The sequence below is a fragment of the Musa acuminata genome, chromosome BXJ1-10 (assembly GCF_036884655.1).
Source record: "Musa acuminata AAA Group cultivar baxijiao chromosome BXJ1-10, Cavendish_Baxijiao_AAA, whole genome shotgun sequence".
In the NCBI taxonomy this organism is placed as follows: domain Eukaryota; kingdom Viridiplantae; phylum Streptophyta; class Magnoliopsida; order Zingiberales; family Musaceae; genus Musa; species Musa acuminata.
In genome coordinates this window covers 16,535,337-16,561,331 of record NC_088336.1, presented here as the reverse complement: position 1 = coordinate 16,561,331, position 25,995 = coordinate 16,535,337, and the positions used below count along the sequence as shown (strand labels likewise).

The following is a 25,995-nucleotide window of genomic DNA, read 5'->3' as shown; positions in this document are numbered from 1 at the left end:
ATGCTATGTTCCATAACCACAATACTTACTGTCTATTAATTTTAAACGTAAAGTTTGAGTTATAGATTATGTAAGAAATGATTTTTCTCATATTCTGCAGTCGCTGTTGAATTTATCCTTTTTTAATCTTCAAGAATAATGATCAAATCTAATAAATTGAATAGTTCAAATCTTATCATTTTTACTGAGATATTCGATTGGTTAATATATTATTATATTTTAATTAACAAACATACTATATTAATGTAGGGGGGTAGATATGTCATTTCAGTTAATATATTATTATTATTATTATTTTTATATTAAAAAAAGGCGTGAAGCGCTCCATATTCTCTCCCATTCCTCTCTCTCTCTCTCTCTCTCTCTCTCTCTACCCTCCTCCTCCGCCAGTGTTCTTCTCTCTTTTCGCACGAATTCCATCGAGCTCGATCGTGCTCCATCGCGTCTCATTGCGCGGCTATGATGAGAGCTCCCGCAAAATCCCTCATTGAGGGGAATCCTTAGCCTACCGCTCGGGCCTCAGGTGAACGGAACTAATCCTGGTTTCCTGCAGTTGTTGCCTATTCTATATCCCTTTTCTCTTCCTTTTGATTCAGATGTTGTTCGATATGTTTTAGTGGGTACGATTTGGGTCGCAACTTTCTTGGCCGGAAAGGGTTTTTTTCCCCCGCTTTCGGGCGCATTTTTCCGTTTTAGATTCATCGGATTAAGTGTTCCCGATGCACCGAGCTGATTTGTTGTCGTTCTTTTCTTGTTTATGTCGAGATCTTTACTGTTAATACGATGAAAATGTGATCCCACCCAAAAGTTAACGTACTTCCAGTCTGTGGTTATGTTACCATTGAATCCGAGATCCGTGTTCTTTTCCTTTTTTTCTTTTTCTCTGTGGTTCGGCTTTTACGTGTTAGCGAAAGCAGGACCGTGTTAATTGGTACTGCATAAAGCTTCTTTTGCTCCTGTGGGCTTTGTTTTTGTCCATCGTCTTGTAATAAAGTTGTGCTTGATCTTTTGACATTGGGTTACGTCTGTTTAATTTGGACTCAGCCATGTTCTGAGAGTCGCGGTCGGCAATCTTTCAGAGTGGGGTAGCTTCTATTTTTATCAATCTACAAGTGATTTTTAATTGCCCTTCATCTTTATCACATGCATTATTTGTGTTACTTCGTTGATCACTCATATGTGGTTAAATCGTGCGACTTGAAAATTATAGGCCAACATGAATACTAAGAAATGTGTTCTTTTCGTTCTGAAATAGAGCCAAAAAAGCAGGCACTCAGTTTTTCTGCAATCTACTTTTTTTCTCCACATGCAAGAGGATCATCTAAGCTTTTGAATGTGTATTTAAGATGAAGCATGAGTTTTTGGGGTTATTTTCTATTTTATGTAAGAAAAGTGATCTGGGTTTAAGATATTTGCTTCTTTTTGTTTACAGGAAGTGTCTTGAATGTGATCCTTCTAGGTGAAGTCATTAGACAAAACGTTAGGGTGTGAAGGCTTGTATCCCCTTTGCAGTCAATGAGCAATATATGTCGATTATTGTCTTTTGTGCTTGAGTTTTATTGGGAGTGTTTCACACCAATTCTCCAACCTACATCATCTGACTGACCAATTTTTCTATTTTAGCCTGTCCGCTATGATGACTGTGAGAACTTTCTCTTTTGCATGAGATGGATGACGGCCTTCTACACATGTCTGCCAATACATATTTGTTTGCGGACTTGTAGCTAACTTTACGTATGCTGGAAAATAGGTACAGAGTTGTGGATTCTTCTTATAAAAATGGGGGTTGCAAGCTCAAAGATCGAAGAAGACAAGGCCCTTGTGCTATGCAGAGAAAGGAGGCGGCTTGTTAGACAAGCTCTTGATGAAAGATGCTCGCTTGCAGCTGCTCATGTTTCTTATGTTCAGTCCCTTAGAAATACTGGAATCGCACTTAGACAATTTGTAGACCCTGGATCCCCTGTTAAATCTTCCTTGTATACATCAACATCTGCAACACCCGAGCCTCTTGCTCCAACTGATAAGCCTGTATCGCAGTTCTCAAACTCATCTCCATCTCTTTCACAGCATATGGAGACAGCTGAATCATTTTCTCCAGTTCCTTCTCTCCTCTCATCTGGACATCTTCATGTAAATCACATGAAAGCCAGAACAACTTCTTACATGACAGTCAAAGAGAAACCTCCAATTTCAGTAACGATGACCCTACAAACCTCACCCGCCACTCCAAAGCACCTTGCATCACAATCAGATGAAATTTCATCCTTTGAAGATTCCCCCACACCTACCGGGATGCAGCCATGGGATTATTTTGGTGTTCCTCATCCTATTGACAATCAGCTTTCATTTCAAGATGGGAAAGGGTTAAACTATGGTTTTGATAATGCTGATGAAACTAGACATCTCAGCGAAGAGGAGGGCATACCAGATTTGGAAGAAGAAGTAGGGGACATAGCACATGGGAAAAATGACTTGGACTCGGAAGATGATTTTGACCAACCTTCCAGTGAACCATTGGTTCGAATATTCAAGAACCGAAATTTGGTTTCAGAACATCAATCAAAGAGTGACAATTCAACCATCCAATCTATGGTAGATATTGTTTCTGCAACTACGCACCAGAATGGGGATGATATGAAGCTTAAAAATGGTATCTATGAAAATGATAGAACTCCTGAAAAGACACCGACAAAAGTGGCATCCGTCAAAGTTGCATTTTCTATAAATGGAAAGGCCGAAGAATCTAATCCAGAAACTAATCACAAGGCGAGGGATTTCTTGTTGTGTATGAATGAAATTGAAGACCTATTCTTGAAAGCTTCTGAATCTGGAAGAGAAGTCCCAAGGATGCTGGAGGCAAACAAAGTGCAATTCCGGCCTTTATTTCCTGAAGGAAATGGTAAGAAGACAATAAAAAATCTCATTAAATTTCTGCTGAGCATTCCAGGGGAAGAGAATAACACTCCGACCAAAGGCTATACCCCTGATTAGCTTAAAAGTACTCCTTGCTCAGATATATAAACTTCCAAGTGTTTTATATGTGTGCCGATGCATATGCTTGTTAGCATATTTGCCTATTAATCAAATGTCAGGATCATTTTCTTATAATTATCATGGACTAGTTAGCACATTGTTTATCTTTACAACAAATTTAGTAAATAATTTTACAATTCTGAATACTTAGTTTATAATGTATCACCTTATTATGGTAGGTACTAATAACAAATCTTCGATGCAGCTCACAGATCAAAAGCGTCTGCATTTTTGACAGCCTGTCTTGCTTGTTGTAAAGCAGAAACACCTCACCATCAGGGTAAGTATACCTTTAAATGCCATCACTGTTCCTCTACTCGAGCATTGGTCTTATGTAACTGTTAATCTTGAAGTCAGAATAAAACTGTTACACGCAATCTTCTGCAATTGTGCAGAATTAGTGAACTCAGATTCTGATTGTTATTTTTAACCTATATTAAGGTGTCATGTTTACCAAAAGTTTACTGTGCAGAAACTAGTATTGGTACTTATTAGAAAAAAGAAAAAGGACTTGAGTGTGAGGAGGCTTTATTGATGATGAAGCTTCTAATGTTTTAAGTCTGTAATGCAGTTTCTGCTACAAATGAAGTGAAGTACTTAACATGGCATAGGTCGGTGTCATTGCTCTCCTCATCATCTGAGAATTTTCTTGGTTCAATGACAAAAGATGATACACAGGAACCCAATGGTAATCTCTTCAATGGTACTTACATGAATTCAGGTAGCCATGCCTCAACATTAGATAGGCTATATGCATGGGAAAGAAAGCTTTATGATGAAGTTAAGGTTAGTAGTCATTCATTTAAGCCTTGTACGCTGATAAGAATTCATTGTATTTTTATTTATTTGCATGTGTCTGCTACTTGGTGTCCTTTTATTTTGTTATTCACTACATTTTCAGTTAATTTAGATTACTGAGAATGAGTAGAAGGGCAAGAATTGCTTCTTCTGATCAATGAGAAAAAAAAGTTGTACAACAGTTCAATACAGGACCTTTGATTTTGCACTTCTGTCTATGGTTAGTAATCAGCCATATGTTGGTCAGTGGATACATATATCTGGTTTTCATTCTGTGAATCTTATTATCTGTGGGTTGACGCATCCAATTGGAGGCTTGTCTTTTTAGTATTCGCTATTTTCAACACCATCTTTGTAAGTGATGATGCACTTTTTGGTCATCCTGCTGATGTATGATGTCGGACCCAATCTGGCTTTTCGTTTTTTTGGGTGCTGGCACACACACCAAATTGAGCTTGAGCTGCTTGGAATATCCACTTAGATTTGGTGTTCTAACTTGCAAGAGAAGAGCCGAGATGGAACTGGTGGGATCCTCCTCCAATGCCTAAGCGCAAATGCATAGTAAAGACAAAATAAATGAGATAGTTGGGAGAAAGGAATAAGAAATGATGAACTATATGAAGGGTCCCATTTATATATCTTGTACAATACCTGTAGGGAGATCACTGGATCCAATGGGCTGGTAATAATGGCTGTCATCTTCAACGTGTCAGAGTTGTGACTCAAAACAAATTTTATGAGCTTAGCCCATTAGTGGCTTGACTGGACCAATATTAATGGTTCACGTGGATAGGAGAGCGGTTTACTAATACTATCAGCAAGATTGACTTTATACGCTTTCTGCGTGGCTTGATATACTGTTTATACTTACTCATTTTCTTTATTTCTAATTTAATTAGGCGGCTTACTAATACTATCAGCAAGATTGACTTTATATGCCTTCTGCGTGGGTTGATATACTGTTTATACTTCCTCATTTTCTTTATTTCTAATTTAATAAATCTAGGGTGTTATGCGAATACATCAAGTTCTTGATTATTTATTTATATTTGGTGATATCAATGAAGGAAAGACTGAGTTCAATGATACAATTCACATTTATTGACTAATTAAAAATCCTTTTTAGATTTGTTTAACAACTCAATGTCATATCTTGCCATGTTTTCTTTCTTGAAATAATGGGTCACTGATCTTTAAATTATAATTCCCATCTATCAATAAACTTTATGACTTCTCCAGAAGAAACAATTATTGTCATCTATCTTTGAGTGTTGTTGTTATTGTTGTTTCTTTCCTGGGAATTTTGTAACTTGATGTTGCTGGTTATTGCAGATGTTCCCAAACAAATGTTTGGGAACATTTGTATTGTTCCTGATTGCATTGTTCCTGGACCTTCACAATGTTTCTCTTAAGTTTAATTTGTAATTCTCTTGCACGCTACTTATTTTTATTAATTTATTGCTATTTAAGACACGAGATCTAAGCTTTTACATTTTTGTGTATCAGGCAAGTGGTATAATCCGGAGGGAGTATGACATGAAGTGTAGACTGCTGAGGCAGAAAGAATCTACAAAAGTAAAACCAGAAAACATTGATAAAATCCGTGCCGTTGTCAAGGATCTCCATTCTAGAATCCGTGTTGCAATCCAGAGAATTGATTATATATCAAAGAAAATAGAGGAGATAAGGGACAAGGAGCTTGAACCACAACTGGAAGAGTTGATTGGAGGGTATGATTGCTTTTCCATATCTCATTATATCATATCTCGATAACATGCACATGAACTTGCAAAACTTTTGTACTGGCTCTAAAATACTTTTATGTGCATGCCAACTTGCAGTCTTGCACTAATGTCGTCCACAACTCTAATTTGAGAATCTGTAGAGAAACTCAGAATGAATCAATGTCTAATTGGATTAGTTAATGTGCTAAAAAAATCTGTCTTGCCAGATTTCTGGATCAGTCCAGATCGGTTACTATATGCAGATATCAATAATATCAACCTATAAAGGTGAGTCAAAGCTGCTACAGCCAATCCCAGGAGGAGGGGAGGAGGATGATAGAGAGGGGAGGAGGAAGAGGAATAAGTATAGTGGGAGGAGGGAGAATACAATAAAAAAGTTCACAACACTATTGGGTTGAATCTCTTCCCCTCAATTTTGTATGTGATGATAAAGAACCCTCTGAAGTTGGGTCATCTTCAAATATCACATTGGATACTCCATGTTTTTGTTTCAAATATATTGTTAACAAGTCTATATTAGTAATTTCTTTGGATCAATAAATGACATTACACTTGGCAAAGCTGCATAATGGAAATGTTCCTTGTAATGGTCCCAATGAACATGGCTTGATATTGTTACTGTTGATCTGTTAGTACAATGTTATTGTGGTTTTGCATGGAAACCATGCATGTCATTTTTTCCTAAACATAATCTTTTGAATACTAACCTGTAATATAATCCAATCTTGATAAGAAATCTTAGGACTGTCTTAAGTAATCCTGTTCCTATGAATCATGGATATAAGTATCCTGCTACTAAAAGATTGTTTTCATCATTGTTTGGTTAGATTAGCAGAAAAAAGCTAGCACAGGCTGTTCCTCTATGCAGATCATAAATGTTGCTGTATTTCAACTTTGGCTGCTGTATTTCAACTTTGGCTATAGATAGCATGCCATCCCGATACTTGAGAGTTGTTTTCTTTTAGATTAGTTTAGGTTGACAGAATCCTGCTATTAATATATCTTTTAATTAGTATGTTGGTTAGACTAGCAGAAAAGCTAACATGGTGTTTCTCTGAACTCAGTGTGCAGATAGGATGTGATATTATTAGTTCAACCTTGGATACAAATTTTCTGCTATCAGGATATCTTTAATGTATCTTTTTCTATAATAGCTTATGTTGATAGTAGCTGTTCCAAATATTCCTTTCTGTTGGCTTGGGTAGGTACTAGGTAGAACACGCTAAATAATATAGGTGTGACAACAAAAATATCAATCCATATGAAACAATTTCAAGAATTCTCTCAATTGTTTTGTTGGACATTGTTCCAGGAATCCTCAACTGCATGTGTCCTTTTCTCTGCTGGGCTTTGTAGAATTTCTGACGAAGCCCTCCATAATATTGGGAGTTTCATGTGGTCAATCTTCTTTATATGCATTTGTTGAATCTTTGTTCTGTATGTGATTCAAGACTAGATGAATAGATTTTTTTTTTTTTCAAATTGGATCTTGGTTTATGGACTACTTTGGAATACATACACATTACTTCGCCCTTTTCTTATTATGTATTTCCCAAAGTTCTGAAATTTCTTCGACTTCTTGGTGGTTGCATAGATGTTTGTGTAGCACCTATGCAGTGCATATCATTATGGACACCTGCCTACCAGCCTGCAATTTTCTAGAACATTGGTGTACTATGAAAGCACCATGCAGTCTGAAATCCTTTATTTATTGTCAGTTGCATGGTGAGCTATAAATGTTGTGTAGATTTTGTTTACTGTTCCATTTTTCGAAAACTTCAGTTACCTATAGTTAGTTTTAGATGGCATCGTTAGGAGATTACACGAGCTGAGAAAGAGGTGCTTATTACAAAGTACAAACTCGTTGATAGTTTCAATGACTGCAAATAGAGGAGTTCACCTATATAAGATGTTATCTTGTGGGTCTAGAAAATCTAATTACTGCACAAACTACCAATTTGCGTTGTTTGTTATTGAAGCGTCTGCTAATTTTTTATAAGAACCCTATTTTTTTTATTTCCTAATGCACTGGAACTGGTCAAACAAATGTGTACCACCTCTTTTCCTGCTTCAATAATGCCATAGTATTACCATCCTCATAGTTTCTAATCTTTTAACCTTTGCTGTGCTTTTATCTTTAAGTTAATGAAAATCTAGCATTTGATATGACCGGGTTCTTAGATATTGATGAAATTTGTGGAAATTTCTCTTGAAAATCTTTCTTGACTTCTTTTGAGGTTTGGTCCTTGTTCTTATTTCTATTACTTCAAATTCCCATGTAGAAGTACATTCTCAATTCTAGTTGGCCAATGGGCCACATAGTCTCATAAATAAAATTTGGTGACAAGAGACCACTTGCAAGGTGTCACAAAAATGATTCTGCAGCTTTCCCTTGTTCAAGCATGTGGAGCCTTGATAGATTTTTTTCTCTTTTGAGCTCATAACAATATTTCTCAGGTTTCTCCTGTTTCTTTTGTAAAAGATGATAATGTTTCTATATTTGATCAAGAATACTATGTTCCAAGGCACTATTTTTTATATCGCCAGAAAACTTAGTAGGGACAATTGTGTTGTTGTAGAACCACATACATTACAGAAAAAAGAGGGGAATATTTACGACATGGACCTGTATATTTTGTACTCATTAATTTCTCTGCAGCCAATTTCTGTAATGAACTTATGATTTATGAAGAGTAGAAAAAACTACTTTTTTTATCTGGTTGTTTGACATGATTACCCTTTTCTGTATTTAAAATTTGCAAATGATCTCAAATGCATTGCATTATCAGGGTCTGATATTTACTTTTTGCTAATATGTGTGCAGCCTAACAAGAATGTGGAGAACAATGCTTGACCACCACAGCCGTCAGTACAGCATTATCTCGTTGGCTTTCAACAATGGCAGCAACAAACTGTCAATTCAGTCTGAATTGGAGTGTCGGGCCACAGTCCTTGAGTTTGAGCTGAATTCTCTGGGTTCAAATTTCACAGAATGGGTATCAGCACACAAATCCTATCTCCACGCCATCAATGAGTGGCTTCGTAAAGGCTTAGTATTATCACAAAAACGGAACAGGTCATATAGGAGAAGGCCTCCAGAATTTTGTCCAAAAAGAGACATGGCTCCTCCCATCTTTGTTACTTGCGAAGATTGGTTGCTGCTGCTGAATAGTCTGCCTACCAAGGAAGTGGAATCTGCTATAAAGGATCTAGTAACTGTGACAACCCATTACTTGCCTTGCCAAGAGAAGAAGGGCTATGGGACTTCAAAGTTATCATTCTCATTACGACAAAATGCAGAGCAGGGTGATAAACTAGGAGAACATGTTCTCACAAATGATACACATGCCAATGGTAGTCTCGATTATGGCAACCTGAAATCAGTTCTCGTGGAGTTCCTAGATAAGCTGAAGTCTTTTGCGAAGTCATCGGTTTCAGGGTATGAAGCTCTCCAGAAGTCGATCGATGAGTTTCGAGTTTCTTACGAGAGAACTGTGCTTCGAACATGAATTCTACCATTTTCCAACGTCTTTGGGGCAGGGTAAAAACAAGTAAAACGAAGGTGGACCAGAGAATTGCATGGTAATTAATCTTTGCTGAATAACTGGTGGTATGAAGCCCTTGAAGTATATTTGGGAGGGTCCTTGGCTGACTGCTTCCTTTGTACATCTATTTTGCAGAATAAAAAGGCTCTTGATGATGTTGATGTAAGTAGGGATGCTAGTAGATGATTCGAGTGCAATATAATCTTAGATTAGCCAGGCATAGGAAATGGAAGAGGTTATTAGTATAGTGAGTGGCCAGTGATACCTGCAAATATTCGTCTTATCTTAAAAAAAAAAAACTCAATGCTGCTTATTGGACATCCATTGCTGAAGGCGGGTTTGCTGTCATGTATGTGATTCTAAAACTGTTGCTGTATATGATTGACTTATCTCTCTTTCTATTTAATTTTTTCCTGAAAATTCATGCTTTAAGGGTCATGAAAAAAAAATATATCTGATAACTAAATCGAGTGATAATTAATGAAAAAGTGGAGATAAAACAATAAGGATTTACATATGATTGTTATGATACGATACACATTTGTTATGGTAGACCTTAAAGAAGATATATGTTTATTAATCGTAACGAGTGTGTCTAATGGATTTCTAATTAATATAGACTTATATCAAGAATTAATTTTAAAATTAATATTCCTTTTTATTGATAATGTATGAACTGAGATGGTGTGTGTGTGTGTTGGTAGTGATCACTTCTAAATAAATTATTTACTTAAAAAAATATAATATATTTAAAACACTCTGAATAGTCTCCACCAAAACAACAAGTAGTTTCAAGTCCTTAAAAGGGTACTAATATAATTAGAACTATAAAGATAGAGATTAATGTATACAAGTCGATAACTTCGGGGGACCGTATGTGCGTATTGCGAGGTGTCTATGGAGAAAACTTCCAATAGTTTGGCAAATTCCTAAAGACACCCCCGTTGGCGTTGGCGACCAATCGCGTGTTCCGTTTGTAAAGGACCGCGGTCCGAGAACGATCGCGGAGGGGAACCCTAGATTCACTACCGGAACTCCGTGATCCACCCACGCCTTTCTAGGGTTCGAAGCCGCGATTCCGTCGTTCGGTGATGGAGATCCTGAACAGGTTGAGGAACCTGGACGCCTACCCCAAGATCAACGAGGATTTCTACCACCGGACGCTCTCGGGGAGCCTCATCACCATCGTTTCTTCTGTCGTCATGCTGTTCTTGTTTCTCTCCGAGATCCGTGAGTTCTTCTTGTTATCTGTTTATTTTCTAGGCGTTGTTTGTAGTTCTTGATAAGTTTCGGGTTAATGTGCTGGGAATGTGGTGGTGGAATATGGCGGAAGGCGATTCGGTTTCGAGGGGCTGTTTTGGTTTGAATCTTGTAGTCTGGTGCAGCTACCTCGTCACGATTTGGGGCTTGGGGTCGTTAATTTCTTCGCGTTTAATGGATTCAGTAAACCAGGCGAATAATTTGCTACTCCACACTGGTTCTCTGTCTTTGAGATTTCCGGTTGGATTTATGTTAGTTTATTCAATAACCTGGTAATTCTTTTGTTGGATTGCGAGTTGGATTTTCTTGATGGTGCGATCGATTTTTGTTGGATTCTTTGGAATCAAGAGCAAGTGAAATGTGTAATCGAACACGGACAAACTAGTGCCAAAACAATACACAGCAACAGAGGGGTAAGCGGTGTCCGGTAAGGTCTCTAGGCATATTTAGGCAGTAGATACCACACATAGGATTTTTTATAAGATGAGGATCACCTCGTTTTAAAGCTTCCTGGTAGGCTTTCGAAGTTCCTGTGCCATGCGTATGCTGCTCCAGAGTTCAACTTGGCTTGGCTGCATGAACCAGAAAATTGATGTTGGTCCCTTTACTCAACACCATCCTATATGCACACTACTTTTGCCATTGGCTTGTGTATTTGTGCAGTATAACTGAGTTCTCTCTTCCAGAGAGCTCTATGGGTCAATATGTTTTGATGTGTGCTTTCTGAGTGTAGTCCCTTAGGAGTACTTAATAATCACTTCAGATTTTTCTTCTCGTTATGCTCATCCAGTCACTAGGAAGTAAGTGAAGAAAGAAGTTATCACATATATTTCTATATTTCTGCATCAATTAATTTTGAAATTTCATTTTGATTCCAATCCTTGTGAGTTTTCTGTTTCCCTGATTGATGCCGTAATGAATAAGTTCTCCTTCTAAATATGCTCTCTCCAAGTTTTGTGGTATTAACTTTTTTAAGCATGAAATGTTATTAGACTTCTTTTAAGAATCTGGATAATAATGTAGTTTAAGATATGCAGATCTAGTATTGGGTATATAATCACAATAATACTTTGGCAATTACTGTGGGTTGCTGATGAAAATTGGCTATTTGATCATTTAAAGTGTCATAACTTTCCATATCTATATTAGTGCTACTGATGTTCTTGAAGAGAGTGTTTATCCATGAGTAGTCCCTTCCGATGTACATTAATTCATCATTGAATATCATTCTTACAAAGGCAAGTGCTTCAAAAGAGTTGTGGCAATGATGCATCGACAAGATGCTTATGAGTTGAATAGGAAATGCATTCTTTATTTAAAAGATTCTGAGCAATCTATGTCACATTTCTAAACTCCTATCATCAACTATGTCATTTTAGAAGAAAATGAACGAAGGAGTATGTGTTTCAAATGTTGATATGAGTTCTTGAAATCAACTTTCATTTTTCCTCTTAACCTTTTCTCCCTCTTTATTTTTTCTTGGATTCCTAATTGATGACAGAATTATTGAACCACTAAATGTTTCTCCATTATTTTCTGGTTGAGCAACTATTTATAGCAGGAGATTTTAGATGACTGGTCTATATTGGCCCATCTACTTAAATTTACTGTCACAGAGGATAATCCTGGCATTTTCTCAAAATATTTGCAGTTGATAATGCAAAAGCTTATTACAAAAATTCTAGTAATAATGATGAGGGAGTTTGCTGAGGTCTGTATTGGCTTGGAAGTATTTTCGAAAAACTCTTCACCTTTTTAGTTTTGTTCGGTCATGTATCATATCATAGAGTTACTTATTACAACAGAGGTGTAAATTTTAAAATTTTAGACTCTATGATTTTGTTTTCCTGCGAAAAATGTTCTATAGGATTATTATACATGTATAAGAAAATTGATAGCCTGAGTTATAATCAGATACATTTTTTAGTAAATTCATGAACTATAACTGAGAATCTTTTACATAAAGTCAGCAAGCATTTTACCATTAAGCTTTTTGCAAACTTTTGCAACCTCTTACTGTTCAATGTTTGCTATTATATTTTTTCAGGAATGTATCTTTATTCAGCAACTGAAACTAAGCTGATAGTAGATAATTCAAGAGGGGAAATGCTGCGTATCAATGTTAGTATATCGTCCTAAACATCACATTTGATTTGTCTAATTAGACACATTCATGATTGCTATGTCCATTTAGTTTATCATTATATATATATATATACATATGTATATATGTATATATATATATGTATATATAATATTTTATATACATATATATATATATACATATATATGTATACATATATACATATACATGTATACATATATACATATACATGTATACATATATATATATATATATATATATATATATATATATATATATATATATATATATATATATATATATATATATATATATATATATATATATATATATATATATATATATTATAGTTAGTCATGTGCTACATCTTGTTATCCTTATTATGTGCTTGAAGATTTCCTTGGCATCTATGCTTATTCCCTTTTGCTTATTAGTCTACCAAATAATATGATAGGAGTATAGTGGATTTTTGTGGATTGTTGTTTTCTCTTTAACATGATACAAGATCACAGAAGTTCAAGATAGAATATTTATGTTGGTTTATCGTCAAAGTATTTGATATACTGTTGATTTTGCAGTTTGATGTTACCTTCCCATCACTTCCTTGTTCACTTCTTAGTGTCGATACAATGGATATCAGTGGAGAGCGGCATTATGACATAGTATGTATACACAATATTTTATACTATATGGTTCTGTTTTAGTTTCTGTGTTTTTATGTCAAATATGTTCTGTATATAGAATAAATGTCAGTGAAACTATCTACTTTTTGCAGAGGCATGATATTGTGAAGATAAGAATGGACCACCTTGGTAATGTGATTGAATCAAAACAAGATGGCATTGGTGCACCAAAGGTATACTTTTTGAGATATTTTGCCACTTGATGTGAGTTCTCATATGTATACAATCTTTATAGTTAATGTTCCATGAATCTTTCACCTCTTTATTGATTGCTACATCTTTTAGCTTTTTATTATGCAATTTTCATTTATTGTATACCATGAGACAATTCAGGTGGTGGAGCTTTATATAAAGAATTATTGATAGTCTCGTTGACATAATGTTGGATTTTGATGTTAAACATAGTGGATTTGCTGCACTATTGGGAAGACAAGGAGCATTTTGTGAAGCCCACTATTGATAATTAGTATCGTCAAAAAATAATTCCAGGTCTAGTTTTGTTTTATGGGGTTAATGGAAGTTACTTTTGACTCTTGATTTACTTAGAGGTCGATGAGCATTGAGATCTATTCTGGCTTCACTTCTCTTTCAGGAGAATAGATTGCTTGTTGAGATTAGGTGTTCATATTGACTTTACATGCTGATAAATGAAGCAGTTCTTTAAACAAGACATCAGATGGACAAATTTTATCTTACCAGACAGGCAACTTTAGGCTTGTTCCAGTGAACATAATATTCAAACAAAGTGACTAATAAATTCTGGCTATTTCAATCTTACAAAAGGTAAACCTTTAGGTTTCTAAATCTTGACCAAGGATTTATATGTAAAGACTTCCAAATGTATGAATTAAGATTAGCAATCCTTTCTGACTATCTTTTTTTTTTTCCCTTTTTGATTGTAAAATTGTTTCTTTGGTCAATTTCTGATCAGTCAATACCATCTGTTTTAGTTGATCCCTATCTTAGGTCCCAAATCCAGTCCTGTTCTTGATAATTTATAATTAGCCATTCATTTTTTAAATCTTTGCATCAGGTGAGTAGAATATGCATAACATGAAATAATGAGCTAAATCTTTTGTAAATTTATGTATTTACAAGCTATGGTATCCAATTTTTAACATTTTTCCAATTCCTAATGCAGTCATTTTCTCAAGGCATGTCTTTAGATTTGTTGTTGGTATTAGTAAGAAATATTCAGGAAGGTATCTGTACTGCTCAATTTTAATAGGTGTTTGTATTGTTCAATTTCAGTGGAAGGTATTTGTATTTTCTCAATTTCAGTAGGTGTTTGTATTGCTCAAGTCGTGTTGAAATACTGCTCAATATGAGTCGATTTGACTAGTTTGAAGGTATTTGTATTTACAAATTCAACCTTGAGCTCAAATTAAATCATAGACTTCTGATGTCAAGTTTCACCTGACAGTTAGTTATATGTCATTGGCTGAACTTAATAAATAATTTGAGACCCTAGTGTGCTGTGCCTTTGGTATTTTATAAGCTGCAAGTTGGCCTCATAAAAGATTGTTGAGGAAGTATATTAAATGATCTTCTTTGAAGCCACCTTGTTAGAAAGTATTGCACATGATGGCCTGGTTTTCTGTGAACAGAAATATGACTGATCTGTTTGGCCATCTTCCTTTTGTGGGAAAATGTATTTCAGTGGACTATGTTAGAGATTTAACAAGTTCTCTTCAAAAACTAATTTCTTCAGCATTTATAACAATCAAAATTTCTAGGACCCATGGCAATCTAGTGGTGGATAGGGCATGTTCATGTGAGGAAGAACTCCACCTTTAGTTTATATTTTCAATGGTCTATGTGCCAATTTGCACAGGGTAGAACAAATTACACCAAAAAGGTATTATCACAACAGTGTTACTGGCATTGGAGGTGCCAACTCATTTCAGCCAGCATGTAGGTGTGGCAATGGACACAACATAGTATTGACAATGCCCAAGGGTATTGACATGCACTTCTCCATGAGACAGTTGTCCTTAATTCTTGTAGATCTGTTGATATCATTTGATGTTCTCAAAAGTATATAACCTAGTATAAGGGTTCTGTGCTGTGGGTCCATGGTTTGGCCCAGATTTGAGTTTCTTGTTGCTTTTATAGGGCATAAGTCGCCTAGCAAAAAAATGAATTTTGCTTTATATATTTTCCTCAGCTTGAAATCTATCAATTCACTTAAAAAATTTTACACTACCATAGATAATTTCTTGAGGCACACTTTTTTTATATGCTTTCCTTTTGTTAGCCAATTTGTGGTTTTGCATCTGTTATTATTCTAAAATTTTTAGGGTTATATTTCTTTTAGATTGAAAGACCTTTACAGAGGCATGGTGGAAGACTTGATCACAATGAATCTTATTGTGGTTCTTGCTATGGGGCAGAAGTGGTATGTGCTTAAATCATGTTTCACTTTGTATCTTAAGTCTTACTTCCAGTGCAGCTAATTTAGCCTGAGTGTCAATTCCTTTTCTAACTTGAGGCAGCAATAGTAATGACTGTTGTCCAATGGCATCCTAAGATAGTGCAGTTCATTTTCCTTTGTAGTCAGACGATGATTGCTGTAACTCATGTGAAGAAGTTCGTGCAGCTTACCAGAAGAAGGGGTGGTCTCTGACAAATCCAGATCTGATTGACCAGGTTTGCAAAAATGCTTTCCTTCACCTAAATTTTGGTTTTGGAGTTACCATAAATAATTTCTTATGAGCTTTTACGCTGCTGAATTAACCGTAGTATTGTAACTGTCATGCCATATATTGTCATTTGAATAAAGTTTCTGAATCCTCAGGGAATGTTTTTAAGAATGCTCCCACAGACATGAAATGAGACCAATGAGTTGCTTACCGATTCTCATGTGAATCACACCTTTTGTCTCTGTGGGTGGACATTCTTGGGGATGAGAAACAAAGGGATTTGTCTCTCTTCTACAAATGGAGAGTTTGTAGTTGATCTAGAATTGGATCATGGGATTAAGTATATGTGAATCTTTTTGAAACCAAATGGGATTTCCAATTTGTCAGAAGATGGACAGAAGCTGGTTTAGATTTCCAAGATGCTGGAAATGGCAAAATTTGTCATAACCAGTTGCGAGTGGCCTGACCAGTCACTAATTGATTACACTACTGAGATCACTTGGTTAGCCAGGATTAGTAAAATCTGTGATCAATCTTGATATATCCACTGAAAGGGGGGTTTTTAGTTATCAGACACTACCAATCCCCAATTAATCCTGCAAGTTATTATTTTCATCATTAGTTTAGGGTTTTTCTCTATAATTCAAATGTGTCTTCTGCCCTTCTCCCTTGTATCAGAATTCATACATGACACATCATATAAAATTTTCATTTGTAGTGAACTCAACAGTGATATGACCAGATCATAAGTTTGTACATGTATCTCCAATGTAATATTTTTTACTAAATAGTTGGACAATTGCTGCTGACGAACACCGACAGAAAACTCATGATGCTTTTTGCCAGCATGTAAGCATCAGAACTGGACAGTCATCTCTCCACATATCTAATTGGAGATTCAAGTCCAGCTTCATGTGATGAATGTAGGTCATCCTAATGCATCTTTCTATGAAGGTTTGACTGTGCTGTACCCCACCTCTTGTTAAGTCTGTGGTGTCTTGTTGTAACTCTCTTGTGCTGGTCTCTGAAGATTGTTCCTGGGCCTATGAGACTTTGTTACTTTTTTGGTTTGTATGTACTTTTAAGCATCTGACTTGGTTCTTTGTAATCAACTTTAATCACCAATTTAGTGCAAGAGAGAGGGCTACATCGGCAAAATAAAGGAGGAAGAAGGTGAAGGATGCAACATCAATGGTTTTCTGGAAGTCAGTAGAGTAGCTGGAAATTTTCACTTTGCTCCTGGAAAGAGCTTTCATGGATCTTATAGTTTCTTGCAAGATTTGCTGGGCATTCAGACAGACAATTATAACGTGAGTAGAGTACTAAATTAACCACTGCTGCTTCTTTTCCCTTGGTTGTAGGTGATTTTCTGTTTCAGCATCAGGTATAAAATTTACCTGAGGATCAACTTTAATCATTTTCTCTTTTGACTAACACCAGATAAGCCACACAATAAACAAATTATCCTTTGGAAAGGAGTTCCCAGGTGTAGTAAACCCACTTGACGGGTAAGTTGGGCAGGCTATCTTCATTTATTCTACTTGCTGCTTTATCTCTATTAATTTTGGATCGTTTTAGATTCTGTTCTAACGTGTTGCATGAAAAATCCAGTGTGAAGTGGATACACAAAACTACATCTGGGATGTATCAGTATTTCATCAAAGTGAGCAATCATTTTAAGTTCTTCTGTATTCAATATTCAACTTATTTAATTTGCATCTTTTAGCCATGGTAATTTCTAATTCGATTAGAAATTACCATGGCTAAAAGATGCAAATTAAATAAGTTTGCTATGTAATTCGATTAGCCTTAAACTAATGAGTCATTTCTAATTCGATTACTATGTAATTCCTTGAATACCATTTATGTATTTAATATAGCATGTTTGCTTTTTATTGTACTCTCATTTTAATTTTCTGGAAAATGTGTGACATGATCATTCTGATTTGATATCACTAGTATGGACGTAAATATTACTTTGTTTTTTCCTGCTTCACAGGTTGTTCCTACAATCTATATTGATATTAGAGGACATAAAATTCACTCAAACCAGGTAAGAAGTTCGTGAACTGTGTTTTGTATTCCTGTTCTTTTAAGGATGGATTTGCACTGAAGTGTGTTCTTTTGCAGTTTTCAGTGACAGAGCACTTCAGAGATGCAGATGTGTATCCAAAGCCCCCACCTGGGGTATACTTCATTTATGACTTCTCACCAATTAAGGTAAGCTAAAAGTAAGAATGGACTATATTGTTGCACACTTGTTCCACAATGTATTGGATTATGTGTTTTAAAGAGCTGAGATGAGTTCTTTTTCTTATTTTGCAGGTTATATTTACAGAAGAAAATGCATCACTCTTGCACCTTTTCACAAACGCCTGTGCTATAATAGGAGGTGTGTTCTGATCTGTCAATGTGCTGCTACTCTTTCTTGAACTTAACCAAATGAAACTAGGATATGGTATCCCCTAATCTGACAGTGAAATAGCTGCTCACACTGCACATCACCTTACACGACATATAGTTAAAACATTGACACTTATATGCATGAACATTATCCTTCTCTAACCAAGAAATTGAAAGGAGATTATCTAAAATTGAACTTGTTTGGAATTGATCAGGTGTTTTTACTGTTGCCGGAATCATTGATGCCTTTGTCTACCATGGTCACCGTGCAATCAAGAAGAAGATGGAGCTTGGCAAGCACACCTGATATGGTTAAAGCCAGTGTTTCATTCCTTCTTCGACCATGTGATGTTGTATGAATCATCGGAATGAATTCTGCAAGGGGCAAAAATCACCTGACCCAATCTGCTGGAGTTCAGAAACCATTGTTATTAGTTTGATTCTTGGTCATTTTGCTCATTGCATTTGGTTGGTCATCCTAGTGAAACTGTTCTCGCAGCAAATCCAATATATGATGTGTAAATTCTTTTGTGGGCATTCCCTCCCGATGAGAGAACTGAGAAGTATTTGATACAAGTCAAATTTCAAATGAGAAACCCTGATTGACATTTGGCTTTCAACTAAATGGATACCTGGTGACGTAGTGTTGAAAGGTTGGTTGCGTTATGCTCATCTGTTAAAGATACATATTCTCTCAATACTTCTGCCCTGGGAGGTAGGTCATCAGTGTTGAAGATAATCAACCCTTCATTTAAACCAACACAAAAATGCAGGTATGTGTACGCATGCCTTTTATGTTAGTTATTTTTTGTTTAAAACATGTCTTTGCAAAACTCGAAAGTTGATATTTTTAGTTAATCTTCACTAGTTGACTGTCTTTGACTACTATAGGAGACTTTAATTGAGATTAATGTCCTGTTAGGCAGTGACCATCTTATGGTTAAGATAGCTGGATTATTTTGGACCTTTAGGTAATCATCTGTGTCTAATGGCCGTATTTCTTTTGTCCAAATACGACAGAGAAATGGTGAAGGAAAATGTGGATTGTGAGGTCTCTCTTACTGGAAAACTTCTGTTTCAGTGAGTATTGATTATGTTGTTGCTAACTTGGATTATCCTTTTTTTTAAGTGTCTCTATGCTTATGGAAGAGTAATGTTTCTGAAAGATGAATACTTGTTGCTCGTCCATTGGTGGACAGAAGGTTTGGTTTGGTTGATGTTAAATGGTGTATTAGTTGATCTTGTGCTGTCTGCGCACACACTATGGTGCATGTGGAGAATCTTTGAACTGATGCATCGTTTCAAATGCATAATAGATAGAACGTGATTTACATGTACTGCATCTTTTACAGGGGTGCTGCATCAATATCACCTGGCTCTCTTGTTTACTGTTCCTGCTACTTAGGTGTTCTTGTTGAGCATGGTTGTCAGGTACTTTTAGCTATGCTGCAACAATATCACCTGGCTCTTTTGACCTGCAGTTTGGGTTTTTGTGCTTCCAATATGGGATGTTCGTATTAACGTGACAGATTTCATGATTGTTTGGCACCTGTCGCGGATCAGTCTTCTCTGCATGTTTCCTCTCGTGGAGTGCAATGTTCAAGGGTAAATTACTTGCAATTAGGGTTATGGTGCTTTCGATATTGGATGTTGATATTAGCCGGTCAGTTTTTGGTCTTCGTCTGCATGTCTTTTCTTGGAGTGTAATGTTCATAGTCATATTATTTTTCCTTGTAAACCAAAATGCCAAGTCTTTTTGCTTGCTCTGATTAGCCAATTGATGGTTATGGCTTGGAGTAGCCGTTACAGCAAACAGTGCTTGATTCGTGATGGGTGATTATCTACGTAGCAAGACGGACGATGGTATGTTGAAACTGTGGCATTTACTGTGTTCTATTCTATCATACAGCTATTGCTAAGCCAGAACGACTGCATGATGCTTTTAAACTTGGAAATTGTAGAATTTTAGCTTATCCCATGAGATGCAAGATTTCGTTCGATTTATCATTATATATGAAAGGAGGTGGATTGGTTCAGCTCAATTTTGGAGGTTAAGAAAAATTTCCAGTTCAATGTGGAACCGATTCTGAACCGTTCAGTTTTCCCGAGACAACAATTTGGCTGCAGTCCATATGTAGCAGTTTGGCTGCAGTCCATATGTAGCAGTGAAGAGAAGCTGCTTATCTTGATGAGCAGCTATATATATATATATATATATATATATATATATATATATATATCCCTCAACATTTTATGAATGGAACGTCCATATATTACAACAAAAATAAGATATATAATAAAACGGGATGGAGAATTTTTCTCCTCTAATATAAATAATAAACGTGTCAGGAAGAAAGAATTCCATAGAAAAGAATGAAAAATTGTAGTGCCTCAGTCAGCATAACCTGAGGGAATCCTAAAACAATACAAAGGTGAAGAAGGAAACCCCCAGCAACTTCTTTTCGGTTCTACTGCATGTGCCAAAGACTGCTCTCAGCTTAGGATTCAACATGTGGGATGATGGAAGAAAATTAGATCAAACTTTGCCATCGTGTTCTCCTGATTCTGAGAGCAGTCCGTGCTTCTGAGATTTGTCAATGGGCAATGAGTAACTCCATCGCTCTTTCCCCCCTGGTTTCGACGATGCATTTCCGTACCACAACATACCTATTACTGCTAAGATCATTCCGAAGATTACCTGTAAATTGAGACCCTCCCTTCCAAATAAGAAGAATCCCAAAACTAAGACGAGGATCGTCTTCATGTGCCCAAGGACCTGAAATGACACTGCTGTGAATCGTCCGATGCAGATGAACTGGCTAAGGTTGGTCCCTACAGCAATGATGCATGACAGAAAGATGAAGAACTGCAGCACACAAATGTTAAAGGAGTTAATAGATGAAGTGTTTGCAGAAAACAGCAAATATTATAGGAGTCAATTTTTATTATGAAAACAAATCATAACATAGGAGAGAACATACACAAGGAGCCACCATAAAAGTTGGCAGTTTGAAAACACCATCAGGTACTTACCACTACGGTTACGTTGTAATCAAATGCATCCACCCTTTTGCTTGTTAACCAATAATCAACAAAAGGCCCTAACATCAACAGCGACATCGCCTGAGCTGGAGCAGTATGCCCGATGAGGTTGAACGATCCGAGAGAGTATTTCTTTTGAAGAGAATGCACATACTACATAAGCCAGTGAATACAATCAGCATCCGAATTTAAAAAAAAAAAAATTAAAAAAACCACTCAGTCTATACGCTATGCAAGAAAACATTATCAACAATGCACAAATGAGAGAGCATTTAGCAATCTGCATATTTATTTACTCACATATTGTTGCAAAGAAGTGCTCCAAACTGCTATGGTCGCAGCTATGAGCCCTCTAGAATTCACGCTCACATCAGTAACTGTGCATATAGCAACTCCAACAAGAACCACCACTATGCTGAGCTTTGTTGCCCTAGAATAACGAATCTTATCAAACACAACCTCAAGAAGACATGATACTGGAATCATACTCAGCTTCGCAATCTGTCATGACATTACAAAAGTTTGTCACTTTGTGAAATTATTTTCCATACCTAAGACAGTGGAAACCATAGTCTGTGATCAGAACGAACCTGATAAAATCCGACGGAATTCCACATCAGACTAACATTCATCCCGACGATTGATAAGTTTGCAAAAAATACATATTTTATAAGCTCAGATAAAGGTAAATGAGAGGTTTGAATGTATCCCAGCCACTTAAATACAATAGTCATGAGTGTGGTTGCGACAAAGTGCAGACCAGTTAATGTTGTAGCTGCAGTTAAGACGGTGCATCACAAAAGAGTTATAAAACAAGCAAAAACACTTGTAAGAGTTAAATGAAATTAAAACTAACGTTGAAGTAAGGAACTTCACCAATGGAGTTTATAAATTTATCAATTTTCTCAATTTTATATTTGCTAAGGATTTCATTTTCAAAGCAAGTATGAGGAACAATTCAAGAGCAAAGCAGAGTTAGTATACAAAGCACTTTCTCCACCTAAATCAAAGGACGAGGAAAAATTCAAAAGCAAAGATAAATTGTTATTCCAAAGCAATTTAGTCATCTAAATTCAGGATCTTAAAATCATAAAGCAGTCAAGACCTAATAAAGGATTGTGGTTGCAAAAGTATAAATTATTCAATTTTCACTAGACTAGATAGTAAAATTTTATATACATGCCATTAGACAGTACTAGAGTTGAGATTTAAGAATTCTTTATGCATCATTTTTTTCAACTGAAATTTTATTCATCTCCCGTTGATTTATTATCAAAGTTTTATAAAGAACAACCTAAAGTAAATAAATAGCTATTGATCACAACTAATTAATAACTCACTAGTATTGGTTTATGTCAGTAACTTGTGATGCATAGGACATATTGTTACACTGAGGCAAGCAATGAAAGGTACATTTACAAAATGGAAGGGCACTGCCAAAGAATTACAGGTGATATTTATGGACTCTGCTTCATATAGCATTATTTTCAATGCTATTCATAAAATTCATAAACCAACTTCCTTGGTTTATTAGACTTGTTTATTATATTTACCTTGATTTACAAAGTTATATAAGCATGCAGAAATACACATCCATTTCGCTTGTGACTTATGCTAAACATTGACATAAGTTGCAGTTGAATCTAAATAATGGTGAAAAGTTAATTGTTTTTATATAACAAGTTTTCTGATTATTGTGTTTCATAATTGATGTTTTCATTTTTTATATAACTGTTTGTGTAGAATATTTGCATACAATGACTAAGACAACAGCAGCTTGAACTAGTGGATTGACATGAAACAACAATTAGAAATATCCAGTCTACAGCGACAGCACCTTATGCAAAAAGGTCAGAAGATATACCAAAGAAAATGGCTAAATGCTGTCAAGTATGAATTGCTGAAGAACTGTAGTAGTTCATGTGGTAAAAAAATATTAGATGAAAGGAACACCTTAGTAGACATGGACACCTAATATAAGAGAGCAGAATATAATGTTACATAACTGTTGAGCATAAACCATACCTGTCAAAAGTACTATTTAGTATTTACAATGCACAAAAAAAAAACAGAATAACATTGAACAGATCAGCTGAAAATCCAAAAATCAGCAATAAATAGCACAATTGCAACAATATAGAGATTAAACTTCCAAATTTTCATACAAAGAAAAAAAAAAAAAAAGCAAAATATCAAGAGACATTAATCTTTTAATGTCTATAGTTTCAAGATAACATAATCATTAAAGAGAAAACAAGGAATCTGGCATAATTTCTCACCAAGGAACACTTAACTCAATAAGAATTGTACATAATGAAAATGGGACACTGTTTCTTACAAGCATGGAATTTTTTAGATATCTACTTGTTTTATGCCCTAAATATTATGAGAAAATCATAAAAAGGAAATTTCTATGGGCTTACCGAAACTGAATTGATGAGTAGCCATTAAGGCCTTGTTGACCATGATAACTCCAACAGATGTTAGAATATTGAACATCCAAGCAGCTGCATCTAACGGTGCCTTCCTATCACTCTTGCTTGCAGGTGCCATGGCGTCGATTGTGTACTACCGGTCAAGCTTAGTAGTTTATAAATCTCCAAACGATGGCTTGCATAGCAACACGGATGAACCTACATCAGAAACCACCAGCTCAAACAAAGTCAATTACTCGTTATGAACAATAAATGCATTTCAAAAGGCACTGATCTCAGCAGATATCCTCAAAATTTCCACTTAGATTTTCAATCCTTCAATTGTTATCAACTTCTATTGCATCATGGTTTCAATGTACAAAAAATTGTGATTCCTTTAATATGTCTATTTCTCCATTTATTTATACATTGATCTCAGAGGCACTAGAAATGAAAGAAAGTAGTCCAGAGGCAGCTCTACTCCACTGACAGAAAACCTCCAGATGTTAGACTTATTATAGGGGCCAAAATGCCCAATAGGGACATAAAATATAGGATCGTCAGGACAGCTCCACTTAACCTGTAAAAGCATGCGTCATGAACAGATGAAGCAGACAAAACAGTGATTAGCTTTCGCAGGTAAACAAAACAATTCTACTTAACAATGGAATATGTCTAACACTATTTAAAGGACGGATTTTAAGCTATATCCATCGAAGTACGTGCAACTTAATCTTGACCGCCCAATTGTACGGCATCTTAAGATAAAGTCAGCCTTCAAATGCCTTGCGATGCTATCAAGGAATCATCACATTACAGTCAATAAAGATCTACAGGCATGTCTATGAGAAGGAAAAGCCACCGAAGTCAGAGTGACTGTCGAGTTCGTTGATACGATTCATGCAAATGATGCAAGAACCCTAATACCCCACCAGGAATAGGGTAAAAAACCCTATAAAGTACATCGATCTCGACAGTTCAACTACCCAAAATTCACTTGCATAGTCAGGGTATAAAGACTTATTTAAGTCGAATCTTGAATCCTTGATCCCTCGTTACTCTCCTTTTCTCCCTTTTCTACATCTTCACACCCTTCACAAAGCCCCTTTCTCTTAATCCGAAAAAACCTCAAGAAAATATTAGTCCGGCAGATTCGTCACCGACTGCTTCCTCGTAAGAATCAAGAAACCATTTCAGATCATAACGACAAAGCCCCCACAGCGATTCCACTGCTCACGCACCCACAAGCACATCGGAATCGTCCAAGATCGGAAAGAATGAAGAGAATTCAGAATAAAGGTAGAAACAACGACGATCGTCCGACGTATAACAGATCCAACTCACCGGATCCGGCCGAGAAAGATCAAAACCTAGCTCGGGCAAATCGTGGACCCGCGCCTCCTGCACCGACGCATTCGATCGCGTAAGGAACCTAACCGAGCGTTCCGATCTGAGGCGCGTTCGGCAGCAGCGGGGATTCCTTCTTCTTCTGTTCGCCTCTCGATTTCTTTTCTTGCTTTTTTTTTTTCCCTCTCTTTTGGTCCTCGGAAATTATATATAAGTATATATGTATATATATAATATAAATTATACACCTTCAAAATTAGTGATTTTTATATTTATCTCTTTGAATTTAAGTTCATATTTTTCGAAAATAATTATTTATCCCTTGAAATTTATGTTTATTTGTTTATGTCAAGGTATATGCTGATGTTTAATAATAATCTTTAGAAATACGATTAAAGCATGAAAAGAAAGGTGAAAAAGAAGAGAGATGAAAATAGATAATAGAACGATGAATGTGGATAACAACAATAGTTTAGGCATTTGGGAATAATTAGTAATGATTAATTATAATTTATTGAATGGATGCCAAGAGACATACTTTAAGGGTTTAATTATTTGGAGATGTATTTACTATATTAAATTGGAGGAAGAAATTAGACTATTTCCAAAATATGATCAATAGACATGCAAAAAGAAGTTATTTTTTATATAAATTTTGATAATTATCTTCCATCTCATTATCTTAATTGAGCAACATTCCGATAAAAAAAATTGCATAATTTAAACTTATTTTAGATGACAACTACATTCAAGCACAACCCTAACAAAAATTAAATTAAATTAACTTACTACCACAACCAAAAATAAACTGTATTCTCGACCAGGTGTCGTCAGCATGGACATCTGTATCTATACTGGCCAATGCTTCTAATTCTATCCGACTGCACACCAAATGGGTCTCTTGACACATGCCACCATCTCATTAGAAGCTATAGATTTCATGGATGAGAGCCCCAATCCCTCCAGTTCAAAGATTTGC

At 35.8% G+C, this 25,995-nt stretch overlaps 3 protein-coding genes across 4 annotated transcripts; 2 read left to right on the top strand and 1 right to left on the bottom strand.

Moving 5' to 3' along the window:
• The first annotated feature begins 333 nt into the window (after nt 1–333).
• On the top strand, nt 334–9,469 carry LOC103999621 (protein ROLLING AND ERECT LEAF 2). 2 transcript variants are annotated; one of them, XR_001976090.2, is made up of 7 exons: nt 334–523; nt 1,751–2,899; nt 3,239–3,313; nt 3,605–3,819; nt 5,338–5,561; nt 8,401–9,158; nt 9,257–9,469. XR_001976090.2 is itself a non-coding variant. In XM_009421418.3 (6 exons), exons 2-6 carry the CDS (start codon nt 1,780–1,782, stop codon nt 9,083–9,085), a joined length of 2,319 nt encoding a protein of 772 aa, XP_009419693.2. In that variant the 5' UTR covers nt 369–523; nt 1,433–1,779; the 3' UTR covers nt 9,086–9,158. The 2 variants fall into 2 exon arrangements, 1 of the variants encoding a protein (XP_009419693.2); XM_009421418.3 differs by lacking the exon at nt 9,257–9,469 and having other exon boundaries at nt 369–523; nt 1,433–2,899.
• A 534-nt stretch (nt 9,470–10,003) lies between these two features.
• LOC103999620 (uncharacterized) lies at nt 10,004–18,838 on the top strand. Its single transcript, XM_009421416.3, has 13 exons — nt 10,004–10,351; nt 12,429–12,502; nt 13,064–13,147; nt 13,261–13,341; nt 15,486–15,566; nt 15,725–15,817; nt 16,941–17,120; nt 17,251–17,318; nt 17,422–17,473; nt 17,810–17,863; nt 17,941–18,030; nt 18,136–18,202; nt 18,429–18,838. Exons 1-13 carry the CDS (start codon nt 10,213–10,215, stop codon nt 18,518–18,520), a joined length of 1,155 nt encoding a protein of 384 aa, XP_009419691.2. The 5' UTR covers nt 10,004–10,212; the 3' UTR covers nt 18,521–18,838.
• A 1,667-nt stretch (nt 18,839–20,505) lies between these two features.
• LOC103999619 (UDP-rhamnose/UDP-galactose transporter 5) lies at nt 20,506–25,210 on the bottom strand. Its single transcript, XM_009421414.3, has 6 exons — nt 25,014–25,210; nt 23,679–23,888; nt 21,846–22,030; nt 21,556–21,756; nt 21,247–21,408; nt 20,506–21,079 (listed from the first exon to the last, which is right to left on the bottom strand). Exons 2-6 carry the CDS (start codon nt 23,806–23,808, stop codon nt 20,750–20,752), a joined length of 1,008 nt encoding a protein of 335 aa, XP_009419689.1. The 5' UTR covers nt 23,809–23,888; nt 25,014–25,210; the 3' UTR covers nt 20,506–20,749.
• Nucleotides 25,211–25,995: the final 785 nt, after the last annotated feature.